This window comes from Sinohyriopsis cumingii, unplaced genomic scaffold (assembly GCF_028554795.1).
Source record: "Sinohyriopsis cumingii isolate HCF-2022 unplaced genomic scaffold, ASM2855479v2 utg000622l, whole genome shotgun sequence".
Classification (NCBI taxonomy): Eukaryota; Metazoa; Mollusca; class Bivalvia; order Unionida; family Unionidae; genus Sinohyriopsis; species Sinohyriopsis cumingii.
The window spans coordinates 1,471,480-1,494,002 of record NW_028315918.1 but is presented as its reverse complement, the minus strand read 5'-3'; the positions used below and the strand labels follow the sequence as shown (position 1 = coordinate 1,494,002).

At 34.9% G+C, this 22,523-nt stretch overlaps 1 protein-coding gene across 3 annotated transcripts in view; it reads right to left on the bottom strand.

Annotated features, from left to right (window-relative positions):
- The window catches only part of LOC149773653 (protein henna-like), a 95,139-nt gene that overhangs the window by 48,934 nt on the left and 23,682 nt on the right, over positions 1 to 22,523 (bottom strand). Inside the window, exons 2-4 of one of the 3 annotated variants that reach the window (XM_089946263.1) lie at positions 17,711 to 17,836; positions 16,857 to 17,040; positions 14,208 to 14,231 (exon numbers count right to left, since the gene is read on the bottom strand). In XM_089946263.1, the coding sequence (XP_089802389.1) occupies positions 14,208 to 14,231; positions 16,857 to 17,040; positions 17,711 to 17,836 (334 nt within the window). Of the gene's footprint in view, positions 1 to 4,021; positions 4,043 to 14,207; positions 14,232 to 16,856; positions 17,041 to 17,710; positions 17,837 to 22,523 lie in introns of all 3 variants that reach the window. The other 2 variants (XM_089946264.1, XM_089946265.1) reach the window with 2 other exon arrangements.

The following is a 22,523-nucleotide window of genomic DNA, read 5'->3' as shown; positions in this document are numbered from 1 at the left end:
GATCACCACTTGTATCAGTCAGCATGGCTAAATGCTTATCACCACTTGTAACAGTCACCATGGCTAAAAGCTTTTCACCACTTGTATTAGTCAGCATGGCTTAATGCTTATCACCACTTGTAACAGGCAGTTAGGGCATTAAAGCTTATCACCACCTGTAACAGTCACCATGGCTAAAAGCTTATCACCCCTTGTAATAGGCAGTTAGGGCTAAAAGCTTATCACCACCTGTAACAGTCACCATGGCTAAAAGCTTATCACCACTTGTAACAGTCACCATGGCTAAAAGCTTTTCACCAATTGTAACAGTCAGCATGGCTGAAAACTTATTACCACTTGTAACAGGCAGTTAGGGCTATAAGCTTATCACCACTTGTAACAGGCAGCATGGCTAAAAGCTTATCGCCACTTGTAACAGGGAGTATGGATAAAAGCTTATCACCACTTGTAACAGGTAGCATGACTAAATGTCTTTCACCAGTTGTAACAGTCAGAATGGCTAAACATTTATCACCACTTGTAACAGGCAGTTAGGGCTAAAAGCTTATCACCACTTGTAACAGTCAGCATGGTAAAAAGCTTTTCACCAATTGTAACAGTCAGCCTGGCTGAAAGCTTATCACCACTTGTAACAGGCAGTTAGGGCTATAAGCTTATCACCACTTGTAACAGGTAGCATGACTAAAAATCTTTCACCAATTGTAACAGTCAGCCTGGCTGAAAGCTTATCACCACTTGTAACAGGCAGTTAGGGCTATAAGCTTATCACCACTTGTAACAGGTAGCATGACTAAAAATCTTTCACCAATTGTAACAGTCAGCCTGGCTGAAAGCTTATCACCACTTGTAACAGGCAGTTAGGGCTATATGCTTATCACCACTTGTAACAGGTAGCATGACTAAAAATCTTTCACCAATTGTAACAGTCAGAATGGCTAAATGCTTATCACCACTTGTAACATGCAATTAGGGCTAAAAGCTTATCAACACTTGTAACAGGCAGTTAGGGCTAAAAGCTTATCACCACTTGTAACAGTCACCATGGCTAAAAGCTTTTCACCAACTGTAACAGTCAGCATGGCTGAAAACTTATCACCACTTGTAACAGTCAGTTAGGGCTAAAAGTTTATCACAACTTGTAACAGGCAGTTCGAGCTAAAAGCTTATCACCACTTGTAACAGTCAGCTAGGGCTAAAAGTTTATCACCACTTGTAACAGTCAGCTAGGGCTAAAAGTTTATCACCACTTGTAACAGGCAGTTAGGGCAAAAAGTTTACCACAACTTGTAACAAGCAGTTAGGGCTAAATGCTATCACCACTTGTAACAGGCAGTTAGGGCAAAATGTTTACCACAACTTGTAACAGGCAGTTCAGGCAAAAAGCTTATCACCACTTGTTGCATAATCACATTTGCACTGGTAATGTTTGCATGGTTTGATAAGAGTTTGTCCAGTTTAGCTGATCAATCAGCTAGATTTTTCTACTGCAAAACATACACAATTTCAAACCTTAATAAAAATAATTTTCATCCAAATTTCATGAAATTTCCCCACACACTTGTAAAACCTGTGTCAATCACACTTAAGTAAATAAGAAATTAACAAAAATGCTACTGATTTTAAAGACATCAATACACTGGCAAGGAAGCAAAGCATTCTTTATCCAAGTCAGTTAAAGTGCCTTAGCATTCCAGAAGTGCATGATACAAGCATGGCAATGGCAAGTGAAGTCAATTAAAGTTCTGTAGCATTCCAGAGTTGCGTGTCACAAGCATGGGAGTAAGAACTGGAGAATAAACCATAAGAATCTAATATGTAAGCTAAACACATTCTACCGACTTCAGGGCTTATAAAATCATACAATTTTCTTTTCTAGCTCTAATATACATTTCCAAGAAATAGTGCAAAAACTTACTTGTTTATTCCTGTTTTTCTTCTGTCCTAAAACCAGTAAATCTAAATGGCGTGCATGTATGTTTCAATTTTGTAGAGAGTTGCTACGTAAAGCATCCACAGTGAAGTTTTTAAATACAGGAAAACCTGCATTTAGTTAATACCCAGGAACCCAATACATTCTGTCTTTTATAAAATGTAGCCACTAGTTAAAGCTTGTATCATATTAAATGATAGCAACAAGGCCCGAGTGAGTATGGGGAGTATACAATCATAGCATTGCTGTAAAATGTGACCTTGACCCCATGTCTGAGTAAGCATGTTGCAGAATTATTTGTCTTAGCTTCACAATGATTAATGTTAAGCATGATCAGCAGAATCTATCTTGGGGATTAGTCAAATAATACAAACAGTCATACATAGAATTATATTTTTATAAAGGATATACATATAAAAATTGTATAGTTTTATATAGTACCTTGGTATTGAGGCCTTAAGGATACAAAGTATCCAACTTACGAATCCAGTAAGTTTCCTTTATCAGTCTATTCATTTCTCCATGCACAGTATCTTATGGCATGTATGAGTGAAACTGAGCTGAGAGTGATTATTTGTACTAAAATTCATTTAAATATTAGAGAACTATGGATCTCTACAATTTTTGCACATGAAAGCGATGATTATTCATTCTCTTAGAAACTCGTTGAAGTGTTTGTTCAACATATTTTCCAAATAAATCACATCAGCTGATACGCAGTTAAGTGTTATAATATAGAGAAAATACTTCGTTTGTATTGGATCTACTAAATTAAGTACTTTCTCTTATGTTTGTACAATGAGTGCACTGATGTCAGTTACATTCAGATGACGAAAAATATCTTTTCTTTGGTCTGTTTAGTTCAAATTAAAAAATCCTGCAAATTCTTGGGTCTTCTATAAGCAATGAATTGGTTTATGTTTGTAAAGTGCTTTTATGCTGTTTTTATTTGATAAATTTAGGAGACTCCAATATTTATTATTTATAAGAACTTTATTAGGTAATGAAAGATTATAATGTATTGTGAAAGGAATTATATTTTTCTCTATTGTACATTTTGCTGTGTTTAAAGCCTCGTTTTGAATACAATTACTGGCTTTGCTCAGCACAGAATCAATTATATGTGTAGGATAATCTCTATTATGGAAATATATTTTTAATTCATTCAACTAATTTTGTAACTGACAATCATCTGAAATAATGTGTCAGTATCTTTTGGCCTGGCTATAGTATACTAATTTTACATGACGTGATGACAATATTGTAAAAATTCAGAATTAGGATATATAAAAAAAACATTGCGATAATTCTGTGCAACTAGTTTTGCATATATTATCAGCATTTGTGTTGTGTTTTTTTATCCTAATTCATGGGATTTACGAAACAGAAGCCATGATAAAAATTAAGCAAAACCTTAATACAAATTTTCTACACCTGTGACCTTAACCCAAAGAAAAAGCAACACATTGTAGGATCAATTATCCAAGTTTCACAATGATTCATCCAAAACTAACAAGTGTTTTAGGAAATATAAACACCTGAAAAGCCTTTAACCAAAACCTAATTGCAAATTCCCTATGACCGTGATGTTGACCCCCAAATTAAAAGAGGCAATAAAGCACATTGCAGAATGAATTGCACTAGCTTAATATTGATTCATGCCAAGTATGAACAGAATCTATCAAGGGTTTTAAGAAATACATGTCAACCATCAGCATTGGCACCATGCTATGTCTCACTTCTCATTTAGTGTGGGCTTGACATAAACAGTGTTATGAAAACAGTAAAACTTGTATAACCTGAACTTCAAACACTCAAAGCATCTCCCAAAACATAACTTCTGTAGTCACAGTGCAATCTATTTTCTGGCCTGTGACCTCAAAAATTAACAACAGTTGAAAATGTCAACCAAAAATCTGACACACTGAGCTCTGAATTTTCCAAGTTTTACTGTTTTTCTATTAATAACAGTTACTGAGTAATTGTCCATATAAACCAGGTGTCAGGTAGACCAGGTTAACTTTCTTAAAGCCTCAAGCATATCAGAAGTTTTAAAACAAATACAGAGCAATTCCAGTTTGTTTTACATACCTGGACCTTTGTCAGAAAACCCTGACAATAAAAAAATGTATCAAAGGCAACAAGTCAAGTGTGTTTTATATTGACTAGCTTAGTCCATAATTTGCAATCTAATTTCGAACTGTACATCATAATGACTTTTTATACTTTCAGATTTTTGCATAGAATATTGTTTTCATTAACTGTTTCAAATTTTTATGAGTAAAACGAGGTGAAAATCATAATTTTTATACCTTTATTTAAATATAATTATTAGTGCATACTGCAAACATGTGTCCTTCAAAGGGCTAATGCTCTACTGGCAGAAAAGAATTTCTCAGAATTCAAGATAATACCATTTCTTTCTTTTAAACGCTGAGTGTTGAAACCATCTCTAATATTCTTCAGCAATAAAAAAAATCTAATAGCTGCTTTGGTGAGCACTGGATGTCAGATTGGCACCATTTTTATTTAGGCCATCAAGACATCCTTCAAGTCAAACAAGATGTCTTAAGAAATCTTCCAGTGGAAACCCCATGTTGATATGACATTTAGTTTTTGAAAAATTAATGACAAGATTTCTGAGATGGCTGCTATGGTGTCAGATTGGCACCATTTCCATTTAGGACCAAGTAGACATCATCATAATATTTTTCATGTGAAAGTGACCAGTTATCTTGGAGAAGGAGCATAACAAGGATTTCATGATTTACATTGTAGCAGCCATATTGAAAGTTAGATCAGCACCATTTTCATTTACAACCAACTAGACATCATAAAAGTCTTTTAGTTAAAGTCCTATGTTGGTCATTCATTCAATAGTAGTCATAACAAGATTTCCAAGATGGCCACCATAGTGGCCATCTTGGATGTCTGAGCAGCACCATTTACAAGTAGAATCAGCTACACAATAAGAAGTTATTTAGTAAATACCCTATGTGTATACGAACATCCTTTCAGGAAAAGTAACATTAAAAAGGTTTCTAAGACAGCTGTTTGGTGGTAGTATTAGATGTGCAAGCACCACCATTTTCATTCGCAACCAACTAGATACCATAATTAGTCTTCTGGTGAAATCCCATGGCAATATTACTTTTCATTTCAGGAGAAGTAGCAATAAGATTGTAAGATGGCTGCTGTGGTGGATATATTGGAAATCAGATCAGTACCATTTTTACTTGAGAAACAACTAGACATAATAGTTCTTTTAGTGAAAACCCCATGGTGATATGGCCATCAATTCAAGAGTAGCAATAACAAGATTTTAAAGATGGCCACTACAGCCATATTGGACATCAGATTGGCATCATTTTTATTTAGGAAATACAATGTATTAGATATCATATCAATGAATTTCCACCAGACAGATAAGGTTTTTAAGATGGCTGTTGTGGTCACCATATTGGACATCAGATTGGCACCATTTTGATTAAGGACCTATTAGATATCATATCAATGACTTTCCACCAGACAGATAACAAGGTTTTTAAGATGGCTGTTGTGGTCACCATATTGGACATCAGAATGGCACCATTTTGATTTAGGACCTATTAGATATCATATCAATGACCTTCCACCAGACAGATAAGGTTTTTAAGATGGCTATTGTGGTCATCATATTGGACATCAGATTGGCACCATTTTGATTTAGGACCTATTAGATATCATATCAATGACTTTCCACCAGGCAGATAACAATGTTTTTAACATATTAGCCCCTAGTGATGACTTTACGGGGCAGGAGGTAGTAGCCTACTGCCAAGCTCTGTAGCGTCATGGTCATGCATGATACACTAAAGTGGGTGGTATTATAGAAAGGTAGACAAATGTAGCTCTAAAATGATACCAAATAATCTGGAATATCTAATTGCACTACAAAATACAGATAGAAAAACCTCATTTTTTTGGACCCTACTTTCTTTTACCCAAAATTTGCCTGTGGTCAGAATCTGATTTTGTGTCTGGATTTTAGACCTTTTGATCTCAGATCTAAGGCAAACCAGTATGAACTGCAAACAAACAGATGAGCCTTTGCAAAAAGTAGGATAAGATGGGCATTTGGAATAAAGAGTGGTCTCCATATAAAAATAATGGCTCCGTTTAGCACAACAACAAAAATAAGTCCAACTTTTACCATTCTGCTCATGCACGGGTCAAATAGCCAACGAAAATCGATGTTTCTAACACCACTAGGCAGTATGTTATTGGAAGATGACCAGGGATTTGGTGTTTTCCAGTCTATTCAGAAATAGCTTTCAAAATGTGTTTCCTACTCGATTTTTAGGCAAATATGACAAAAAGCTCCAGTGGTTAATGTGTTAAACAGTCCATTTTGATGACGTCACAAAATTTGAATATTCCTTGCATATTTAATCACTTGTGCATCGACATTGTACATAAATTACAAATTTAGCAATTCCCTGACAATTTGCAAAAAAAAAAAAATTCTTGTTAACACATTAACCCCTAGCGACGACTTTACAGGACAGGAGGTAGTAGCCTACTGCCGAGCTCTGTAGCGTCATGGTCATGCATGATACACTAAAGTGGGTGGTATTATAGAAAGGTTGACAGATGTAGCTCTACAATGATTCCAAATAATCTAGAATATCTAGTTGCACTACAAAATGCAGATAGAAAAACCTCATTTTTTGGACCCGACTTTTTGTTACCCAAAATTTGCCCATGGTCAGAATCTGATTTTGTGTCTGGATTTTAGACTTTTTGGTCTCAGATCTAAGGCAAACTGGTATGAACTGCAAACAGACAGATAAGCCTTTGCAAAAAGTAGGATAAGATGGGCATTTGGAATAAAGAGTGGTCTCCATACAAAAATAATGGCTCCGTTTAGCAAAAAAAGAAAAAAAAAGAAGTCCAACTTTTACCCTTCTGCTCATGCATGAGTCAAATAGCCAACGAAAATTGATGTTTCTAACACCACTAGGCAGTATGTTATTGAAAGATGACCGGGGATTTGGTGTTTTCCAGTCTATTCAGAAATAGCATTCAAAATGTGTTTCCTACTCGATTTTTAGGCGAAAATGACAAAAAGCTCCAGGGGTTAATGTGTTAAGATGGCTGTTGTGGTCACCATATTGGACATCAGATTGGCACCATTTTGATTAAGGACCTATTAGATATCATATCAATGACTTTCCACCAGACATATAACAAGGTTTTTAAGATGGCTGTTGTGGTCACCATACTGGACATCAGATTGGCACCATTTTATTTAGGACCTATTAGATATAATATCAATGACTTTCCACCAGACAGATACCAAGGTTTTTAAGATGACTGTTGTGGTCACCATACTGGACATCAGATTGGCACCATTTTGATTTAGGACCTATTAGATATCATATCAATGACTTTCCACCACGCAGATAACAAGGTTTTTAAGATGGCTGTTGTGGTCACCATACTGGACATCAGATTGGCACCATTTTGATTTAGGACCAACTAGACATTATAACAGGCATGTGCAAACTACAGAATGTTGTTTTGGTTTTATTCACCTATTTATATTATATAGGGTGGCTTTAAAAATTGCTGCACATTTCCGTTGTCTGCATTATAAGAAGTCTCTTTCTGGTGAAAAGTCCATCTTCATATGACCATCTCTATTCAGGAGGAGTAGCAATAAGATCTTCAAAATGGCTACTGTGGCAGTCATACTGGATTTCCAAATGGGGACCACAAGATGAATGTGTACGTAAAATTTCATGGCAATCCTCCAGATAGTTTAGGAGGAGAAACAATAACAAACTTGTGTTAATGGTCGGATGATAGACAATTGATGACAGATGAAGGACAACAAACCATTTCATAAGCTCCTCTGGTCTATAGCCATTACAACTAAACACTGTTTAGAGATGTGTATGAAAAATTACAGACAATAAGTTATGATACAATTATAGCATACCTACCCTTGTGTTAAGAGACACTACAGGTACTCTCAACACTCAACTAATCTAATTACAGCAACCTTTACAGAATGCATTTCCAAAAACCCATACTATCAGAGTGCATTTTTAATGGCAATTAACACTTTGAATAAATTGTTATTTTTCTTCTTCTTATTATTATTTTATTATTATTATTATTATTATTATTATTATTATTATTATTATACACTAGCTCAGTTTAAAATTTTTAAAAAAAATCCTACAATTGGTTACAAAGATCTGAAAAATCATTTGTATTACTAAATGGTAGAATAACACAAATGAAGGAAGAAATAAAAACAGTAAATGCCAAATTTGTATTAGAAAGGTACTAAACTGTGCTATTTTCCAGATAAAGAAACGTCTTATTCATGTCAAATCTTTAAATAAATAAAACACAAATGTCAGATAGAGGAAACTGACATACAAGCATACTGTATATTCCCAGACATAGTCACTGCTAAATCATTTCATATTAACTAACATACTTTAAAGACCGTAACTGCCATATATACTCACATACAAATCAGACCCAAATCTGCCATCACAGAGACCCAACTTGTAAGCAAGTATAACAGGTAGTAGTTTGAATACAAATAGAATCAATTTTCAAAATTCATACAAAACACTAGCATTATGAATTCTCATAACTGGAGTGTTACATTAACAGATCAATATTTATCTTTGAAGAATGGATGTAAATTGTTAAACCATCAAAATAGTCACCAACCCCTAAACAGACCATTTTACATGTGTCTACCCAAGCCACACACTCACATGCAGACAGAAAAAGAGAGACATATATGCAGATATATGAGAGAGAGAGAGAGAGAGAAAGACATAGATTGAGCAATAAAGATGGAGAGGAGAAGACAGGAAGTGACATTCAGCAGTTACAGGAACAATGACAGATAAAAAATCTGACTTTTGAAACCTGAGAAAGTTTACCATGACTGAACATGCAGTACACAGGATGATGTAGTTAAAGTACACAATTTTACTGGCAAAAGGTATGCGTGGAGTTTAAACTGGAAAGCAAGTAAGATGAAGGAATTTTTAATTTTGATTCATTTTTAGGCCCTGACTAGGAATCACCAATCTTTGCTTGTTTAATTTATAATCATTAACACTGCCCAAATTACAAGGTTTCAGTTGATTTATTAGTAGTCTGGCAAGTGTTTGGGAACTGGAGAAATATAAGCTGGATTTGTATAAATTTTTATAAATACTTTAGTGATACTGGAAATAAAGAGGAGTAGAAACAGTAATGATCACAACTGAATTGGAAATAGTCGAAACTGTCTTAATGGTCATATGAGTTCAATGGCCACCTGGTCACAATGGCTATTTGAATTTCCCCCTGTCAAATTTCCTATATAAATGTCATGTAATCAGCAGTCACCTGTCTTCTGCAGTCATTAGCCATGTGCTTCATAACTAAGCAGTAGTTTCATCCTCTTCTGCGGTCAGCAGCCATGTGTTTCTTAACCAAGCAGTGGTTTCACCCTGCCTTCAGCAATCACTGGAGCACCTCAGCACTGACCACTCCAAGTATGCAAATTAAACTTTTGTTTGATGAGCAAGGCATGCTATATATAAAGGTATATTCCATGAATAGATAGCCCACAGGAAGCTTCTTTTCATTCTTTAATCATCAAAATTCTCTCACAAAAGCCAAGAGTCTTTTGAGCTCTGTGAGTTTAAGCAACTGCTTAATCCATCAATTGCTTGAAGTGTAAACACCTGTTTTCAAGCCTAATTTCACCAGCTGGCCTAACAAAAAGTCATTTCTGTGTTTACCAATCATAGGTAACATCTGGATGCGAATTAAAGGAACTGCTAAAAATTGATCAGAACTTTGACATGTTTGACAATGAAAGGAGAATCGGTGATACGTGAGGGATTAGAGTGAGGATACAGTAATCTTGTGTGAAATGTTTAATTTTAATATTTTGTTATTATTGTTTTTGCAAACTGTGAAACTAAATACATGTAGCATGATAGCATACTAAAACTGCTAAAAATAATAATAATGATACTGCTATTATTGATAATAATGCTAATGCTTCTTGGTGCATAATACATGCATTTGTCATCAACTATGTTTGAGAGCTGAACCTGCCTTCAGAGGTCATCTGTTTACTAAGGCTACTTTGGCCTTTTCCCATGAGCAACCACCATAGGCAGGTTTGACTATACATACATTTTATAATTAGTTACTATCCCAGAATGGAAAAACTGATGAAATTCAATAAAAGTTATAAATGTTTCCTACACTGATAATAAAATAAGTTCTGGGTGAACTGACATGAAATTGTAATTACCCCCCATTAATTGCCAGACTTGGGACTTGTCCTCAGTTTATAAATAATATGAAGTAATCTACTAAATAAATGCAAAGTATTACAATCTTATCTTGTAACGAAAAGAGTTTAACCCTGAACTTATGTGTGAATTTATGTGTGTCAATAAAATCTCAAACAAGATTTTTCAACCAACCTAAACTCCTTAAGACAATTTGGTTAAAAATTCCATCAATTAAAGACATTTACAAAAGGGTTGATTTGAATTTTGACAAAACACCTTAACATTTTTATATTGTTGAATAAACAAGGCCTGAATTTTCTGTAAAATCAACTTGTCTTCTTGTAGTTCAATAAACCAGTCCCCAAACCTGTATTGATACATGGGCTCTTATTGTTTCTTAATATATAATAAAAGGGACGACAATCTCCCATTTCCCATACCTGCATGAAATTGATAGGAAAATTATTTATTTTCTCAAAAATGGCAAGTATTATAATCATTGTCTTTAATCCGCTGATAGACTAGACTAAACTTGGCATAGATGAAACCTGACACAGTACTCAACATATTTCAAGATCAACTACAAGAAACCTGGCCAGTCTGATTCATCAAACAGAGTAGTCTCGTTCCCTGCTTCACATGCTCCCTGCATGAGAGAGCACATGTCAACACGGAAGTCACGTAATACAACAAAACTCCGGAAGTTGGTCTTGGAATAAATATAGAGAATTTTGTGCTCTTTCATTTTTGTATTTTTATTACAATCAGTATACAACTTTCATTTAACATTTTTTTCTACAATATTTGAAAATGTCAGTTATGAGATTATGTGAGCTTGTGCAACAAGCAATCGAAATTGCTAGTACCAGATAAAATTTCATCAATGCATTAGTTTTATCATCTTTCAGCAGATTAAAGATATAACAATTTTAATACTTGCAATTTCTGATTAAAATAAATAATTTTCATATCGATTTCATGCAGGTATAACTCAATTAAATAACGTTTAAGTTTGCTAGCCGATCCGCTAAGCGGCTGTGCTTTAGAACTCATGGTACTAATTCAGTTCCTATAGTAAACCTATGCAAACAGCATGATATTAAAAATTAAATAACTTAAATTTTTAGAGTGCTCATGATTAAACCTATATCTGTCAGTACAGATGAAACCTGGATGTCAGCTTCTGTGTAGAGGAAAGGATACGAGCTGCAGCATTTTCTGGACCTGCATGTGTTTGAAACATGTGCTTTCAATTCCGCACCAAAGAGTCTGGTGCTAATTTTAGTATCATGTGTTCCAAACTTAATACTGTTAAAGAACTGAAATTCCATCAATAAAACAACGTCTCTATTTTTTTTTCACTTTCAACTAGGATAAGCTCTCAAAAAGATTCTTTTACCTAAAACATAACTAACTTACATTTTTAACCAATCTCAGTCAGCCAAACCCATATGTACTCTATTTTATGTTCACCCATATCCAGGCTGGTTCCCATTTTTCCATATCATTAGTACCATATGTCCTTTAATGCCACCATGTTGACCTCTAGTGATACTAGACTGGTTTTCATACCTTACATATAAAAAAAATATGGATATCGAGTTGTCTGTGAAACAAAAAATCTACTAGACACATCTAATCAACTGAGCTTTTTGATTGTCTCAGCAAATATTTTCAAATAAGCACCCAGATGATCCATACTGCAACCTCCAAATATTCTGGTTTGAACTCGATAAATTAAACTCATGATAAGTTCAGTTATGACTCAATTATATAATTGTTTTGGGCATCAAGTTGTGGAGGAAAATTCCTGGATTTTTCCTGACTTTCATCAATTTTGCAAAATTCAAGGATTTTTCATGGTCGGGAATTTTTTTTTGTCATTTCTCCCAACTTTTTTCCAATTTCCCAGTAGCGTGAGAACCCTGTAACAAAGTTCTATATTCTAGACAATATCACAGCGGATGTTACAACATGGTGCTACCCAGCCTTTGTAGATATGATGTGCAGAGTTTGTTTTCAACTATTGTTTGAAATGCTGTGCAAATATATAAAGTGTCACTAACAAAATATACAATATATCAAGCCTCCTTTAAAAGGATTTTCCCTATACAGTGCAACCCCGCCATAACGCACCCTGCGATAAAGTGAATTCGGATATGGCGTGGCTCCCAAAATGTCATATATTCATTCACACATGGAAAAAAGAAATTTGTTCCAAGTACTGTACGTGAATTAGTGTATAAATATAATATGATCGTGGCATGGTTCCTGTAATTTAAACTACATGTACGTGTATTTTTCTTGTACCGGAGATTTTTTATTCTTTTTTAAGTATGAGAAAGAGTGTGTAAAATGTTTATTATCATTTTGGGGAAGAGTTTGCATATGAATTTTAATATAATATGATCATGGCGTCACTTCTGAAATTTAATAATTTCACCGGCTTATTGAAGTGTTATGCCAAAATAAACATTATCAGAAATGTTACTTATTACTGATCCATGAGTAAAGCGAGTAAGTCATCTTTGTGATTGTCTTCAATTAATTCTGTATACAATCGTTGCTCAAACAATAGCCAACATGTGTTTCTTCTTTAACTGCATAACCAACCAAGCCGCAGACAATGCAGTGGTTGATAACAGATTCTCAAAATTTAATAAACATCAAATAACAAAAGCCGCCAACATATCTGATGGGCTTGGTGGTGTTATTAGATGCAATCAGTTGACCAGTAAACAATGTCCGCTTTATTAGCTGGAATTGAAAGGGTATGAAATTGTACATGCATTCAGCTTTAAAAATTTTATAAAAGTGACTCATGACCATTGCAGGCCTACTGCACTTAGTTCTCTGGTTTTACATGTGTATGGTGTTTGTTTATGAACTCATTATTAATTTCCTATTTTTAATAAAAATATTTTACCGTTATGGAAAAGCAAGTTCACAAACGCAAGTTGTTCTCTGCACTTTGTGTAATGATTAGTATAGTAGTTTTCACATGTTTATTTTGATATTCACAAAATCTGAAGTCAAAGTTATATGCACGCTGAAAGCATGTGTTAATTATTCTTGCTGTAGATGTTCAAACGAATAGGTGTACAAGCTTTAATTATTGGAAATTTGCAATGGATAAATTTACACGGAAATGCATGTGAGAAAATTTCTGTAATATGAAATTTGTACAGACACCGTTCATAGACCCTGGAATGTAATGAACCGTATATGTGCTTTGTCATTCTTAACCTACTTCTGCTGTTCATTTTTCCCAATAAATTCAGAAACGTAATGATCTGTGACAAAATTATTGAATAGTTTAAATATGTATGCAATTTTTGCAATGGAATTACATGTAAAATGGATTAATTGCAAGCACTACGGTACGATATCAGATGGCAGGTAAACGGTGTTAATACTCTGTTCATGCTGTACATTAGATGTTGAATTCAGACACAATGATCTGGGACAAAATTACTGAATATTGTAAATCTGTGTGCAGTTTTCAATGGAATTACATGCATTATGGATGAACTGCATGCCACAATGGCACGATAGTAAACAGTGTTGATACCCTATTCATCATATACATTAGACATAAATACACGTATATGTTGTCAATGAGTTGTTCTCTGAAAAAAGTAAATACTGTAAAAACCCACATTAACGCGATCCCGATATTAATGTGATCCAATGTTTTGGACCCCAATTATCACGTTATAGCAGGTTCCACTGTATGTACCAAATTTAGGTTTAGGGGGTGAAAACCATGAAACAATGTATCATAAAACACAGCAAGCAACTTTACTAAATCAGGTTCTTTAAACCTTCTAGAATTTTTAAAAGGAGTCCCAAGAAAGAAATTTATATTACTGACGCAATATTACTGCATCAGGGAAAACCCTGGTTAAGCGTTTTGAGAGCTTGATATATTGATACTATATCACAGATGTTTTAATTATACCTACCTGAGCCTAATTTGTCAGAAAAACCTGACAAAAGAAAATGATTTTAAAAGGTAATCATAAGTGTCAATTATTAGAACATGATTCATCTACATACTCCATACTTTGATTAGAGCATTTTCAGTTTAGTTTATGATGACTATAAAGTTGCCATTTTATGCATGTTTCCTACAGAAAAAATGGACGACATACATACATACATACAAAGACACATAGACAGACAGACAGATAGATAAATAAGATTGACAGAGAGATAGAACACATACATACATACATACATAGACACATACATACATACATAGACACAGAGACTGACAGACAGACAGACAGACAGACAGATAGATAGATAGATAGATAGATAGATAGATAGATAAAGGCAGATATGATAAAGGCAGGTATGCAAAGAAACAGTTGTAATAAAACACATATATGTATGCTGGCTGAGATTAACAGATTAATAAAGAGACAGATGTACAAGTAAATAGCTGATTGATTAAAAGAATATACAGATCTGGAAACAGACAGAACGACAGAAAGCCAGCATGAAGGTACAGAGACAGGGTGGATTTGATTTTGTTTAAATTTGTGTATCACAAAACACATGCCAGGCTTCTCGTCTATCAAGAAAGTAATTTCTGAACGCAATTATGATACTTCTAGAAAACTTCAAATTTATGACCAGAGAATTTTCAATCAAAGCAAAAAAAAATGATGTGCAAATTATTTTCATGATAAGACTAGAATTAAATCTAATCTTCATAAATGACTTGCATACATCTTAATATTTTTATGTCAAACCATTTAAAGGAAAAACTTTTAAACAGTGGGTCAGTCCAGGGTCCAACAAATGCTGTGCATAGAGCCTAGGGGCTATCTCAATGCTGAGTCCAGGCTACTAGGTCTGGGCTACCACATACTTCAGTCTGGAACCCAGGAACTACCAGAATGTTGGGTCTTGGCTACCAAATCCACGTACTTCAGTCAGGATCCTAGGGTCTACCAGAATGCTGGTCTGGGCTACCACATACTTCATTCTGGAACCCAGGAGTACCAAATTACTAGGTCTGGGCTACCACATACTTCAGTGCTGGGTCTGTGCTATCTCAAACTTCAATCCAGTAGGCCAGTAAATAGTAATGAATTGTTCTGTATTTTTCAAAACATACATAAAGATGCTTTACATAGGAATGTAATTTGTTAATGACACAGGTGGATATAAAACTTGAGTGCTTGTGAAAGCCCACCACCCACAACTTTTGTGGCCAGACTAGACTTTGTCTAGTATAATGTGGTAAGAACAGGTGCTGGGCCCAATTATTTATATATATATATATATATATATATATATATATATATATATGTATATGTCTTTTCTGTCCATGTAGTGCATATGTGGTTACCATGTGGTAATCTCTATATAGTGTTCAAGTTATGACATAGAAACTATGTCCACTGTCAGGTGTATACATACATTTGTCTCTTCTTGCCCAGTAAGTGTATATATGATCATAGAGTGGGGATCTTTATAGTTTCTGTGCTATGTTCCTGGAGAGCAAGAGTAGACCCTGGGTCAAAAGACAGTTTCATCTCTGAATTTTTTCTTTTAATGCCCAATAAATGCATATAGGAATGTCATCTCACCAGCTTCCAAGATGTGACCCATTGGCCACAACTGTATGCATAGAGGGTCATTCAAACTTATATCTGACATACATTGACACTTGAAGTTGATAATTACAAAGGTCAATTGTGAGACATGGAAGTCTTGTAATGAGGGGCTATGTCATCTACCAAGCCAGCTGCAATCATATCCAAACTTTGAGAAATTTTCATCTTGATTGGTGATAGGAGCTGTGCAATATTATTTGATCATGCAAGCATGCACACATACACACACATGTATAGATTAATGAGTGGACAGACTGAATAGTAGTTTCAAAGCCTAAAGAAAGCTTAACACAGGACCAATTTAAAAAGAAAAAAAGGATACACTGGTAATACAAAGAATCCTGTTGTTTTTTTAACTCATGTGGTCATAGATTTGACAGAACAATTCAAGTACATGATTTAATTTTGGTCAGAAGGCCATAGCTGTACCTTTCTGTAACCATGATTATGTTTTAATGAAAGGCATTATAACAATTGGGAGATGCTTCTTTATCAAATGCAGATTATAAATCCTGTGTTCTTTTAACTCCATGTACCGGACTTAAAAGATTACACCTTTTTTTTACTCAAGTGGTACAATTTTTAGGTTGCTATAAAACTACAAGCTCATAAAACCTTATGTAAAATTCTTTTCTTTAAAAGCAACTTCTGTCAAAAGCACATTCACACACCTGTAACTGTGAAGCTTCTATGAAAAATCTAGTCATATGTCTTCCTGAGAATAGTAAAGCTTCAATTACAAAAAGATCAAGTCAGGTCTTTATGAGAATTGTAAAGCTTCTGTTTAAAAAAAATTAGTCAAGTCTTTTTGAGAACTGTAAAGATTCTTGTATAAGAAAATTTAGTCATGTCTTTTTTTTTAGAACTGTAATGCTTCAATTACAAAAAAACAAGTCAAGTCTTTTTGAGAAGTCTAAAAGCTTCTATTACAAATAAATCTAGCCCATTATCATGAAAATGCTTCATCAAATATATTTAGAATACCTGATTCAGTATTATCCTCTGTGTTGCGAGACAAGATGGTCAAAGATTTGCATGCAGTCTGCAATTCATCTATTGCCTCATTTAATCCACCCTTTTGGTTGTCACATGACACAAAGAATTCATAGTCCCCTTTGTCTGTCTTGGATGGTCGAGATTCAATGTGGTGCAGATTGACATTGTGATGCTATGAAATAAAATGAATATTAGAAAATGTATTCTATATTTATCAATTCATGTTAATTGGAATTGAAATCAGAAAATTTAATTACAAGCAGCCCATTCAAAGGCATTGGAAATCTACCCAAGTAAAAGTTCTTTACAAAATGAACTTGTCATATTATCTGAAACACAGTGGATCCATGAAATTTTTCATATCACCTGAAACACAAAAAGTGGACCCCTGAATTTGCCAAATTACCTGAAACACAAAGTGGCTCCATGTATTTATCATATTACCCAATACACACAAAGAGGATACTTCAATTTGTCATATTACTTGAAATACAAAGTGGATCCATGAATTTGTCACATTACCCAAAATACACAAAGTGGATCCCTGAACTTGTCATGTTACCTAAAACACACAAAGTGGATTCATGAATTTTTCATATTACCTGGAATATACAAAGTGGATTTATGAATTTGTCATATCACCTGAAATACACAAAATGGATCCCTGACTTTGTCATATCACCTGAAATACACAAAGTGGATCTATGAATTTGTCATATTACCTGAAATATACAAAATGGATCCCTGAATTTGTCATATTACCTGAAATATACAAAGTGGATCTATGAATTTGTCATATTACCTGAAATACACAAAATGGATCCCTGACTTTGTCATATTACCTGAAACACTTTAAGTGCATCAACCAGGGCTCCAACTTTCTCCTTCAGTGAAAAGACAAGACTTGTGCTGCCCTCAACATCCTTGGTCCCCTGCACATAGCTAGAATGCCAAGTAGTTCCATCAACCTGTGGCAGAATTATAGAATAGAGTGCCATTACATTTTCTGTACAGAATATATTATAACTAGAGTTATGTTTGTAAAACAGTCAGATCTACACCCACCCTTGTCCCTGACATTTGTGAAAATAATTAAATCTAAAGCATCAGTACATTTTCGTTTGATAAGATCTAACTTTGCCTATTTGCATATATGCAAACTAAAACCTACATATTAACTAAAAAAGGCCCACAGAAGGATCACAATGATGAATTATTTTTGGCTGATAAATGAGAGTGAAGTATTCTATTCAGTGTGTGGAATTATCATGGCCAAGTGGCATGGCCATGTCTGTAGGTCGGTGTGTGGAATTATCATGGCCAACTGGCATGGCCATGTCCATAGGTCAGTGTGTGGAATTATCATGGCCAACTGGCATAGCTATGTCTGTAGGGCAGTGTGTGGAATTATCATGGCCAACTGGCATAGCCATTTCTGTAAGTCAGTGTGTGGAATTATCATGGCCAACTGGCATAGCCATGTCTGTAGGGACTGATACTCTACTGGCCAAACAGTCCCTTAAAGGGACTGATACTCTACTGGCCAAACAGACTCCCTGGAATTCAAGATAAGAACATTTCTTCTTTTTAACTGCTGAGTGTTGAAACCATCTCTGACATGTTTGTTCAATAAGGTTTTATACTGAATTACTGTAGCAGTCATACTGGCTGCAAGATCATTAAGAACAAACTGGAATCATTAAATTACTTTGGTAAACACCCATCCTGACATGACCATCCATTCAGAAGCGTTTATGACATGACTGTCAATCTGTTCATTGTGGCAGCCATATTTGTTGTCATATATGGTACCATTTCATTTAGGAATAACTAGATATCACAATTAGTCTTCTGGTGAAAATTCCATATCAATGTGACTTTCCATATAGTAGTACTAAGTAACAGTATCAAGATTTTGAAAACAGCTGGCGTGGTGGTCATACTGATCAGCCCCATTTTCATTTAGTACCAATCATACATCATTAGAAGTCACCTAGGCAAATCCTGATGCCAATATGTCTTTCTGTTCAGGTGTTGTAGCAATAAGTAGGTTTTCAAGCTGGCTGCCATGGTGGGGCATATTGGACACCATACTGGCACCATTTTCACTGAGGACCAACTAGACATTATAAGTATTCTGGTGAAAAACCCAATAAAGATATGGCTATTTGTTCATGAGGTGTAGCAATAACAGTTTCAAGATGGCATCCATAGTGGCTATATCGAATGTCAGATCAGCAACATTTTCATTTAGGACCAAATGGACATCATAAGAAGTTTTTCTTTAGGATTGTCAATTTAGAAGGTGTAGTAAATATTTTTCAAGATGTCAAAGCAGCAGCATTTTCATTTAGGACCATTTACCAACTATACCAGTCCTTGGAATGAATGTGCATGTAAGGTATTATGGCAATCCTCCAAGTATATTAGGAAGTGTGTGTGTGTGATTTGGATTTTTAATGTAGCTTTAACAATTTTTCAGTCATATCGCTACGATGTCTGCAGTGTGACAGTTTACAGTGATGTCCAGCACTGGGGCATCATGCCGCAGACATGTAGCATGATGTCCCACCCAGTCATATTATCCTGACACCAGGCTGACCAGTCCTAACACTAACCTCTTAATGCTGAGCGCCAAGCGAGGTAGATGTTAGTACCATCTGTAAGTCTTTGGTATGACTCGGCAGGGGATTGAACCCACAACCAGATTAGGAAGAATAGTAACATTTGAGCTTAACTCTGGTGTGGTTTTTATTAAGCTATGCATGATACATCTACAGAAATAAGCGTCAATTAAAGTAGATGGAGTGGAAGCATTCTTGTTTCTAAAATAGTATTGTACATAGATTACATATATACATAGATTACATATATGCATAGATTACATATATACATAGATTACATATATGCATAGATTACATATATACATAGATTACATATATACATAGATTACATATATACATAGATTACATATATGCATGATGTAAAGAAATATGAGTTCCTGCGGCAGTTATGAGGTAAGTTTCTCTTTATAAATTTGTATGTAACATTTCTCTAAAATTGTCAGTATGAGTTGTATCTTTCTGCATACTCAAATCCCAGTTTTGGACTCGAGTCCAAGATGTACCCAGTTTACAGTCTGGTAAACATGGCTGAGTAGTCTAAAGTGCTCACCATTACAGATCATCACCATCTCACATCTGTCTGCATGCGTTCAGATCTCTGGCTCGGCCAATGTGTTTATGTGAGAACGCTTGCCAGTAGCTTCTCATGGGTCAGTGGTTCTTTCCGAGGTTTTCCCAGGTTCTTCCTTCACCATTTATACTGGCCTCCATGTATAGCCTATCTTGTGCTGAAAAATGGTGTTAAACCCTACAACAACAACAATATCTGGTGCACAAGTACTTGCACACGTTTTGCAAAGCAACCCTGAACTGACCCAAGTGCAAATACTGGATACATGCAGTTGTCTTTTGATGCCCTTTAAGTATAATGCATATAATTACGTTTTCATACCAATATTAAAATTACATCCATAAATATGTTTTGTGTGAAAATAAATCAATAGCAATGGATTAGAAACAGTGCAAGTAAATTAATGGGGGGGGGGGGGTTTATCACAAAGCAACAATTCCGTGGTATGTCACGCATACAAAAGCATTATAATAATAGGTTCTGTAGGTTCTAATTTCTATAAATCAAAGCAGAAATACTTTTTTCTCCAAAACTACTTAAAGACCAGAACAACAAACACCCATAAAATAAAATGGTATGTTCCTATGCTTCCAGTACCAAACACTTCTAGTTACCAAGCATTATCAAACTTTCTTTCAGGACATCCATTCCATATAATATTCAGTGAATTTTGAGGGTGAACATTTTTCTGTGATAAGCAAAAAAGAACCATTATTTTTACCTCAGTGCAAAACTACATGGTTCGTTTGCACACGATCTTTAGGATCGAGGCACATCTTAAAACTTGATTATTTTCTACATGTCTAGATGTATGATTTATGGCCCGAAATCTGATATGGCCTTGGACTGTGCACTCAAAGAATTAGGCCTGAATAATGTTAACCGACATATTTCATACAATATGACATAATCTTATCACGATATCATGTACTCATGACAAAACTGCAGGTCATTAGTGATTAAATTTCCTGAAATAGATAATATTATCAGTCCCCAGACATTTTCCAGCCATAGGTCATTGTCTGCAAGATTCGTCAAGTTTAACTGATACACAGTGCATCTAACTTAATTCTGGACACACACTCCCCTGACAAACCCCCTCCATCACATTATATTACTTAGCAACGTCCTGACTTGCTAAACAATCAATCTTCTTAATTACCCCATCAATTTTCTTGATTCTGCATGTAGGCAAGTGATTTATATCAAAGACAGCATTGTGGTTTTCTGATCTAGGGAGACCCCGCGTGTCCTTGACAAATGAATACTAAGACATGTTTACAGCATTCTTGATAACCTGGACCTCTGGCATCAGACATGAAATATCTCATAAAGAAGATGAAATTTAATATGAACTCTACAAGGATAAAAGCAAACCTCAACATCAAAAGCAACAAATATAGTGGAACATGTATTGTCTTCAAATCTTAAAGATGAAACATTACACCATGTTGAAAGAATTATCACTGATATTCTAAAAGTCAGATAATCTGGATCCAAAGCATTCTGAATTATACCTTGGTGTAAAACAAACACATGTGCCATGCATCAATACAATTCACAATATGCTGTAAAACAAACACATGTGCCATGCATCAATACAATTCACAATATGCTGTAAAACAAACACATGTGCCATGCATCAATACAATTCACAATATGCTGTAAAACAAACACATGTGCCATGCATCAATACAATTCACAATATGCTGTAAAATAAACACATGTGCCATGCATCAATACAATTCACAATATGCTGTAAAACAAACACATGTGCCATGCATCAATACAATTCACAATATGCTGTAAAACAAACACATGTGCCATGCATCAATACAATTCACAATATGTGGACTAAGATGCAATGCATTATTGATAAATATGACTGTCTTTTCATCTTTACAAGGTCTGCCTGTCGTAGGATGGTACTATTTTATACCGTGTTGATTTGCTGGTTTTATTTCCAGTATGCAGATTACAGATTTATAGAAACATATCATCTCTTTATATACCAATTTCATCCTTGACAAGATATATATTCAGAATTCCTCATAGCTGTTACCAATTTCAATTCAACTTTTTAAGCTGTTTTAGGCTGCTCTATTTTATCAGATGCAGGCCCAAGATTGTTTTGTACTGCATCAATATGTAAAACATGTTATTGCCAATTTCATATCTTCCCTTGAATTTTTTTTAACCCTTTACCTCATGCAAGTGTCTTTGGACAACTCTACTCAATTCGTATGGCAGTGCCTTTTGACGCCTCTACTCCATTTGCATGGAAGCGCCTTTTGACGCCTGCTGTAAACATCATCCATTTTGAGCTGGTTTTTGTAGCGCCACCTTCGGGGAAAACTCCCCTATTAGATACTACATTCATTTCTGCAAATGACAATTACGTCAGATCACGTGGTCACTGTTTATGCACTGGTCGATATCTGCTATTTAAAGTAACTGGGT